This window comes from Geospiza fortis, unplaced genomic scaffold (genome assembly GCF_000277835.1).
Source record: "Geospiza fortis unplaced genomic scaffold, GeoFor_1.0 scaffold104, whole genome shotgun sequence".
Classification (NCBI taxonomy): domain Eukaryota; kingdom Metazoa; phylum Chordata; class Aves; order Passeriformes; family Thraupidae; genus Geospiza; species Geospiza fortis.
Window position 1 is genome coordinate 4,752,181 of NW_005054325.1, and position 9,387 is coordinate 4,761,567.

The window sequence follows — 9,387 nt, forward strand, 5'->3', positions numbered from 1 at the left end:
AGTTCGGAAGCGTCGCGTAAGTTGAGTGTCGGCCGAAAGCGCTGCTCTGGAGCGGGGCTGATCTCCCCGGTTCTGAACAAAAGCGGTGATCCCGGCCCCAGGGTCTCGGAGCGGGGGTGGTTCCGTGTTCTGCAGGTGCAGGAGGAAGCCGTGACGAATGCTCGCACCTGGTTCTTTAAGGAGAGCCCCTGACAGGAAGGTGGCAGAAATACGCACCCTGGCTGGGCCGCTGATGTTTGATTTCTCCCCAGGTGAAACACTTCCGAGGGATCCTGATGTGTCTCTTTCAATCTACCGCTAGAAGGTTGGTTTCCCAAGTGCATTGTGGACTTAAGGCCTCGTCTTCAAAGAAACAGAAGTTTTGCTTGGAAATGGCCCGTCCCAGTTCAAGTAAGACGTGTATTTGTTTGCTTTAGCACCCCGGACAGGTTTTTAAGGTGGATTTGAAGTGCTAGAAGGTTTTGTGTGCTAGGTGAAATCCGTGGCTTAATTAAAAATGTTTAAAACAGTGTGAAGTTGCTTTATTTGTCCCCCAGAATAGTAAAATTACCTTTCTGTGTCTGTATTCTGTAGAGTTCCAAAAACCCCTTGCAGTCAGCATGGTTACAACATAAACACGTTTTTAATGTTTATAGTCTATGCACATAAGTATGCAATGGTTCATTGCATTTCCCTTTCATAATGCTAATGAGTAATAGAAGTAATTCCTCATTTCTTTGTACAAGACTGGGCCTTGAGCATTTGTAACAGTTCAGGAGCCCTGTTCAGGCTAACAGTTAAGGCTGACCTCTTTTCACCTGTTTGGGGATATTCTGGTTTTGTTTTTCAATTTGAGAATGTGCCTTAACTTGAAAACTGCGCACAGGTACTATAGCAACCCCCTAATGTCGGGTAGATGAGGCAAACTTGATTTTTCTGCTGCCTTGAGCATCAGCCTTTGGCTGGTGCCAGAGACCTGGCGCGTAGGGCTTTTGGCCTGAGCTTTACACATTCAGGGCTTGTGAGGTTTGGTTTGCAGCAGCAGGTGGGGCATCACAGTAGCAGCGTTCTCTGCCCAGTCCTGTGGCTCTGTGCTGTGGGTCTTGGGACCTCTCCAGTGGCTCTCCCTCCCTACAGGAACTTGCCTGCCTTTGGGTGGGCTTTTGTGTGTGTAGAGGGGAGAGGGGGTAGTTTTGGTTTTCATTTGAAAGATCACCTGGTAAATTGTGAGGATTAGGGTTGTGGTGAGCAGCTCAAAGTTCAGCTGGAGGCTGCTCACTCGTGGGATATTGTAGGAGCCCGGACTGAGGCCAGTGTTGTTTAAGAGCTTCATTAATAACCTGGACAATGGACCAGAGTGTATCCTTGGCAAGTTTCCATATAATACAAAGCTGGGAGGAGTAGTTGATACTCCAGAGGGTCCTGCCCCTGGGAATAAATAGCCCCAAGCACTAGGATGGGCTGGAGTGACCAGCTGGGCAGGAATGTCCCTGGGGATCCAGTGGGCGCCACCATGTTGGCCTTAAGCCAGTGATGAGGCCTTGTGGCAATGAAGGCTCCAGGGCATCTTCTCAATGCATAAAAACACCCCATGGTGTTTGTCAGCTGTGAGGGTGGTCAGACAAAGGATTGAATTGTTCAGGAAGGTTATGGAGATATCAAAAGCCACCCCACAGGACACTATCCAGGGCAGTCTGCTCTGGCTGACCCTGCTTAAGCAGAGGGGGTTGAACAAAACAATCTCCAAAGGTCCATTCCCACCTCAGCCATTTTGTGATTCTAACCTGTGTTGCTTTAAAAATCATATCTGAGATAAACTGCAAGAGATTTTTTTTATCTGTCTGTAGCTAACCTGTTCCTTTTTAATCTTGTCTTGGCTCACATAAAAAGGCAAAGGAAATTTTCCATCTTTTTTCCAAATTACCATGCAGGGAAAAATGGTGGGAATAATACATTTAAAAATATAAAATACAGCTGCAAACTTAGAAAACAGGAAAAATGCCTCAAAAGAAAGTGCATTTTCCCAAATTACCTTAATTTTGAAGGTGATACTTTGTGGAAAAAAAAGTCCAGACAAAAACAACAACAAAACAAATGTATTTTTTTTTCATCTCAGGATCTTAAGTAACAATTAGGAAGCAAACTGTTCCTGGGTGGTGGTGCCAACAGTTGTTATTGGGGTAGCATCCAGTATGGGGTTTTAGTTAAAGGCTCTGCCTTTCCAGTATTGATTGTAATCACGTTTAGCACATGTTGCCCTACTGAGCCTGCTCAGACACATATTTGAGGATCTCCAGGAACCGCCCTTTAAATTCCAACATACAGAAGCTCGGGAGCCAGTAGGTATTCCAAAATTGAAGTCATGGGAGGTGTGTATGAAAGCCATTTCTGGATGTGTAAGTGTGGCCTCTTAGGTCAGGGTGTGAGTGCCTGAACAGCTCCTTGTTTCCCTGCCCTGGCACAGACATGGCTGATTTCCGAGAGGTGTTTGCCAAGGCCAAGCACATCGCCATCATCACCGGAGCCGGGGTCAGTGCCGAGAGCGGCGTCCCCACCTTCAGAGGGGCTGGAGGCTTCTGGAGAAAGTGGCAAGCCCAGGTAGGTGCTGGTGGCCCATGCCTGCACAGCCGTGCCTCTCTGTCCATCACGCAGGTGAGCATGGAGCGTCAGGAACAGATGGAGGAAGAGGGTGGAAGTTCTCCCATGGCAGTGCAGCAGGGACAGAGCTCTCCCTACAGCTGCCTCTGCAGCTCTTCTCTGTGCCCTTGGGGATCTGCTTCTGTCCTTCAGTTTATCAGTTGCTTGGAAAAAACAACATTCTTGCAGGCAGCTCTGGGTCTTTCAGCCATCCTTGTTTTCCTGCAGTTCAGCTGTTTGCTCATCTTTTGATACCCTCACTGTTTTCGCACCATGTGGGGCCTTTCCTATTTTAAACTCTTTAGTGTTTAAACCAAACCAAAATACCAAAGGAAGAACTGACGGTAGACTGGTTGTTTTCTTTTAATCTTGGTGTCTCATAACACCCTTTAAAATGCTTTAGGACTTGTTTTATTTTGGGGCAGGTTCTTTAATTCTCCCACAGGCTGTCTCTCTTGCTGGAATGATCTTGCCAGCATTGGGAGCCACAGGGGTGGAAGAGGAGGTGGGAGCGGACACTGGGAGTACAGCTGAAGGCACCAACAATGTGAGCTCTGTGGGGGCCTCATGAGTCTCATCCTGCTGGTGCTGCAGGTGTTTCAGCAGCTGTTCTGCTGTCAGTACCTGCTACCCCAAATGCTGCAATCACACCTGCTTTCTTTGTGGTTTTTAATTACAGCATTCCTAAAAGATCTGATGAAGCTAAAAAAGTGTCAGAGACATGACTTTTTGAAACTGGTTTGAATCTAAATATGAGTTTTTTGCTTTCAGTGACCATCAATTCAAATAAAGCATGTGTGTGTATAAATGTTTGGTCCTGCTGCACCAGAAACTTGCATTCAGTTTCTGTGTCAGTGGAATTGTGCACTGAGGTGCTGGACTGAGCTGCATCTTGTTTTTGAGAAAGAGAAGGCACAATTAGAGTTAGCATGAAAAGCAGCTTCAATTTTACCTGCATACAAAATACAAGACATTAGACTTTGGTTTTGACAATGGGTGTAATTTGGCTTGTGTTACACTTAAAGCAGAAAATAAATTCCTAGCAAAGGAAATACATTCACGTGATGCTGAGTTTTATGGCTGCCGTGGAAAAGAGTTGTGGGTGCAAAAAAAAGGGTGTGCACTGGAATATCTCATCTTGCTTTGTGCTAAGCTCCTAATAGTTTGGTAGGACAGCACAGAGTACAGCTGGAGTGTAGTGTAAACCCATGTACGACACCATTTCTGTAAGTTATTTCCTCTTTTGATCTGACACTTTGACTTTTTACCATTTTAACTTGCATATTGACTTGTCACCCTTGTAAGGGCTGTGGAACAATATTCTTATCAACTGCATTTGGTTATAGATAATCTACTTTTGATGACCTTGTATTGCAGGCAGCAGTATAAATGGCAGAGCTCCAGCAGGCTTCATCTGGGGAAGAGATTCTTTCGTTGTAGGACGACCTGTTACATCTTTTGCAGGAGCTGGCTACTCCAGGGGCCTTTGCGCGAAACCCTTCCCGTGTGTGGGAATTCTACCACTACCGGCGGGAAGTGATGCTGAGCAAACATCCCAATCCAGCCCACATTGCCATTGCAGAGTGCGAGAAGCGTCTCAGCAAGCAAGGAAGGAGCGTTGTGGTCATCACTCAGAACATTGATGAGCTGCACAGGAAGGCAGGCACCAAGCACCTCTTAGAAATCCACGGTAGGAGTTGGCTCACATGTCTGCCACAGGCCAGGAAACCTGGGATCGGGAGTGGGAAGAAGGGAAAACAGGATAATTACAGAGAGAAAAGGTTTTTGTCTTTAAAATTACAATAATTTGCATAAATTTATTTACAGTGACACCCTGTTCTCTTTTGGAAGTTGTTTCAGGTACTTCGTAACCTCTCTTTATTCCTCACCTTTAGGATCACAGAATCTCATCTTTCTGTTTTTAATGGATTCTGACAGTACAAAGGAAAAGGTTCTCCCTTCTTGCTTGCACAGTTTTCCACAGATCCACTTGAATTCGTGTGGCTGTGACACCTGGGTGATTTCACTTAGAAAAGGGGAAAAGAATCCCCAGGGATTCCACTGTGTGGTAGGGGTGGTGTCAGACTGCCACCAGTAAAGGGTATGTTGGCAAGCCTGGCCTCACCAGCCCTGGTGCTTTCCCTCTGTCCTGTTCTCACTTGTGCACTTCTTGGCTACAGGAGGACAAAGGGACTGGAAACAATTGACATTCCCTTACCTTTCTTTCCTGTCGCCAGTGGCCCTCCCCCTCTCTTCCCTGTAGTCAGTGGTATTCCTTACTCTCACAAAGTGCCAGAGGAGCACATGGCAGGTGCAGCACCCTAGGGGTCAGCGGGGGTTTGGGGTCTGAGGAAATGTACAGGTGTGGAGAGGAAGAGGGTGTGGAAGCCCTTGGAGGTGACCCGACAGAATCACCATCTCTGGATGTGTTTAAAAAAAGACTGGACATGGTACTTGGTGCTATAGTCTAGTTGAGGTGTTAGGGCATAGGTTGGACTTGATGATCTTAGAGGTCTCTTCCAACCTCATTATTCTGTGATTCTGTGATTCTTCACTCCTCAGGCCCTGCCACAGGGTAGAAGTCTCCCAGGACAAAGACCCATCCTGGTCCTCCAGCACTGTGATGCTTTTTAACTTGCATATCACTAAAGGTGTAAATGGGATTTCCCACCACCACTTTTGTGCTTTGGACACAGGAAACCTGCACAAGCTATTTTGCAGTTGTGGACCCAATGAAGTCTTGGCAAGAGTTTAATTTTGGTTATTTGTATTCCTTACAAAATGGACACAATTTTTAGCTCTTGGCTATATTGCACATCTCCGACGGCATGTTAGTAATGCAACAGAAGTTTTGGGGATGGAGTTTTGCATCAAACAAAATGGTGTTGACCAGCATATTTTTTTTTTTAAGAAAATGTTTTTGATGTAAGAGGAAAAGCAATAAACAGAAATCATCTCCCTCAGTGATACTTTAAATTATGATTTTCCTGCAAAACATGTTATGGGACTGTGTATTATTCATATCCTGAGGCAGAACAAGGTGACACAGTGGGACTGTCTTTGCTGTTGTGTTCCTGTTGTAAGTTACCTGCAAGGCACAGCCTTCAAGGTCTGTAAATAAAAGCTGCCCAGGATAAACATAACCATTTGCCTGCACAGCCACACCTCAGAGCCATTGCTTCATCCCTGATGTTTCCTCTTTGTGTGTTCCAGGTAGTTTATTTAAAACTCGGTGCACCAGCTGTGGAAACGTAGCTGCGAATTACAAGAGCCCGATCTGCCCCGCGTTGGCTGGGAAGGGGTAATCCATTCTTTCTTTCACCATTAAAAAAGGAAGTGAGCAGGGGGATGGGCCAGGCATACTCAAAGATTTTTTAGGACTTCTTTCCCTTTACATTTCACCAGACCTTTAGATAGTTACATAAATAGTTGTTGTGCCTTTGACAGTTTTGGCCAGCTTATTACAATTGCTCAGCTTCAGGATAATTCTGGACAAATTCCTGCCTGCCTCATGTATGGTATTTTAGGACTGTAGTAGGTGTTCAAGTTGGCTGAAGTGGCAGATTCTTTGATTGGAGGGTGTGCTTTAGAGAATATGAAGGTTTTTAGAGAATGTTAAGTTTTTATTAATCTATAAAATACATTTTGTACCGCTGAACATGTATTTCCATTTTGTAACTACAGGGCTCCAGATCCTGACACAGAAGATGCTGCCATTCCAGTTGAAGACCTTCCTCAGTATGTATGGATCACTTTGTTGGGCTGTTACCTCTTCATGCTTTGTGCATCTCAAAGCTTCATGTTACTGTTCATGTTGTTTTGGAAAGACATTCCACAGGAGACAAAGAACTCTGTGTAGGGGGATAGAATATAAGAAAATAGTGTAGAAAGTAATCTTACCCCTAAGGAGTTGCAGCTGGGCCAATTATTAAAGATTAGGAGCAGGCCTGACTTCAACAGGCCACAGCTGTAACCAGTGAGAAGAGTGCTATAAAAGAGTGGGGTGGTTGAAAACTGGAGTCAGTTGGCTACTCTGTGAAGAAGAAAGAGGCAGTGCTCTGAGGAGCTACTCACGAGAAACACCCAGAAGGTGTGAAACTTTTGCGATAGGAGATAACAGTATGGAACCCCTGCAATAAGATGACAACAGCTCTGGAACTCTGCCCCAGGAAACTGAGTATAAAGTTACAGGGGCATCAGACAAAGGAGTGTCTAGAAGTTACCGTGGTGCTAAAGGCATCACACATTTGTGTACTTGAGCACCAAGATGAAATATGGCCAAATTCCTGGGGTTTGTAGTAAGCAAAGTAGTAGGAGAATTGCAGCAAGAAAGTGAGTGCTACAGCAGTAAATGTTTTGTTACTTTGCAGGCGTCACCCACTGTTTTTCTGGAATACCATGGTGGGGTCCCCTCACAGGCACAGAATGTGCCATGATGCTTTTTTATGTTGCCTGAAGCTTTGCCTTAGCTAGTTGCAGATGGAAAAAGCCACCACATTTTTCATCTGATTCCTAAGGAAAAAGAGGCTAACAAGATGCTTCTGTCTTTTGGGTCATTTTCTCCTTAAAACCCTGTCAGCTAGTTTGTTAAAGCTGATGGAGGCTGAGTTTTAACTTTCATGCATTTCAGGAGCTGAGTAAGGGGAAGACACAATTAAGTATCTGTGCTGAACAACTGTTCAGCACCCCCTTCCTTGGGATCATGCAGTACATGTGTACTTCCAGCACATGTGTAGCATGGAATGATCTGCCTTCTGTCCAGCATGTGGTAGAGGAGGGTGTGGGGAGGGCTGTGAAGGAGGAGAGAGGATGATGGCAGGTAAGACCTGCCCAGGTGAGAATGCGATCTGCTTTGCCACTCTGCAGCCTGAAGAGCTGCTGACCTGTCCCTCTGTGGTGTCTGAGCAGGTGTGAGGAGGATGGCTGCAATGGGCTCCTGCGGCCCCACGTGGTATGGTTTGGGGAAGCCCTGGATCCTGGCGTGCTCACGGCGGTGGAGAAGGAGCTGGATATTTGTGACCTCTGCTTGGTCGTGAGTGGCGCTTTCCTTACCTGTCCTCTGAACTGGCAGGGAGGCCACGCTAGGGACGTGGCAACTCCTGGGAAAAGCAGATGCATCTGTGCTTCCCTGAGGGAACTGAAAGCCCCAGAGGGCTTCTCTGGTGTCCGGTGCAAAACATTAAAAGACCTTTCATTAAACTGTACACAGACTACTCAGAAGTCAAGTACACAGGGGTTAGAGATTAGACAATGCTGTTTGGCTGCTGAATTTCACTCCTCTACTCTGCTCTGGTGAGACCCCATCTGGAACACTGTGGACAGTTCTGGTGCCCCCAGCATAAGGACATGGAATTGTTGGAGCAAGTCCAGAGGAGAGCCACAAAGTTGATAGAGGCACTGGAGCACCTTCCCTATGAAGAGAGGCTGAGAGAGTGGGGCTGTTCAGCCTGGAGAAGGGAAGGCTCTTGGGAGACTTAAGAGTGGCCTTCCAGTCCTGAAAGAGGCCTGCAAGGAAGCCAGAGAGGGACTCTTCATCAGGAACAAGGGGTGATGGCTTTTAACTGTAAGAGAGTGGCTTTAGATTACATACAGGGAGAAATTCTTTACTGTGAGGGTGGCGAGGCACTGGAACAGGGTGCTCAGAGAAGCTGTGGGCGCCCCATCTCTGGAAGCGTTCAAGGCCGGGTTGGATGGGGCTCTGAGCAACCTGGGCTAGTAGAAGGTGTCCCTGCCCATGGCAGAGGGGTTGGAACTAGATGATCTTTAAGGTCTCTTCCAATCCAAACTGTTATATTGTTCTAATTTCTCAAACAGTAAAAAATACGATTATTTTCATACTCAGTTTGAAAAGGAAGTAAGTTATAATGTGCTGCTTTTTTGCAAGGTGGTTTGCATGCCATGTAGGTTTCAGATCCCTAACCAAAATACTTGGTTAGAGTGTTGTCTGCCATTTACAGGATGATCTCAACTAACAGAAGGAAAGTTTTGTTGGGTTATTATTTTTCTGTGAAGACAAAGTGTGCCATTTTGTTCCTGGGATTTTTTTTCCCATATACAGTTACAAATGGGTTTCTTTGGGCTGCATCAGAGAAACAATTCCTAATTGCTATGCTAAATTAAATACATCTGTTACCTCTGCAGTGACACTAATCAGATACTGATTCGGTTTCATTTCTGTAGGCATCTCCTAGGCTTCAGTGCACGTACAGTTGTGAGAATGGCCCTCACCTCGGGGCTGAGTTGGTTTGGTCTGTTTGAGTGCTGTGCTACTATTCTTGTGACTTCTGTCCCACTGCCCGCAGGTCGGGACCTCGTCCGTGGTGTATCCTGCAGCCATGTTCGCCCCGCAGGTCTCGGCCAGAGGAGTCCCGGTCGCGGAGTTCAACATGGAAACCACTCCTGCCACCAACAGGTTCAGGTAACGCCGCTCAGGCAACAGCCTTCAGCTCCCTCCTTCCTGCCCCTTGGTCCAGCTGCCAAAACGCTGGGTTTAGACAAATACATCTCGTTTGCCCCCCGGCCTTATGAAATATTAAGTTTCTGTTAAAAAGTAAGAAAAGAGGATTCTTCCTCCATGGTGGAATTTTCACTGGAGACACATACCGTATTATTTAAAGGGTGAGGCTGAAGTCTGTCCCTACGCCCCACAAGGCCTAAACCCCTCTCTCCTCCTCGTCCCTCCCGTGCCTCCGCCAGACTCGCCAGGTAAAGCAGCGGGACGCGCCGGTGCCTGCCCGCGCCCTAAACCTGCCGCTTCCTTCCAGGTTCCCC

General features: G+C 46.5%; 1 protein-coding gene across 1 annotated transcript; it reads left to right on the plus strand.

Annotated features, from left to right (window-relative positions):
- Positions 1 to 6: 6 nt before the first annotated feature.
- SIRT5 (sirtuin 5) lies at positions 7 to 9,038 on the plus strand. Its single transcript, XM_005420973.2, has 8 exons — positions 7 to 16; positions 252 to 390; positions 2,444 to 2,577; positions 4,081 to 4,306; positions 5,830 to 5,917; positions 6,301 to 6,354; positions 7,525 to 7,648; positions 8,919 to 9,038. The coding sequence occupies exons 2-8, from the start codon at positions 276 to 278 to the stop codon at positions 9,036 to 9,038; spliced, it is 861 nt and encodes a 286-aa protein (XP_005421030.1). The 5' UTR covers positions 7 to 16; positions 252 to 275.
- The last annotated feature ends 349 nt before the right edge of the window (positions 9,039 to 9,387 follow it).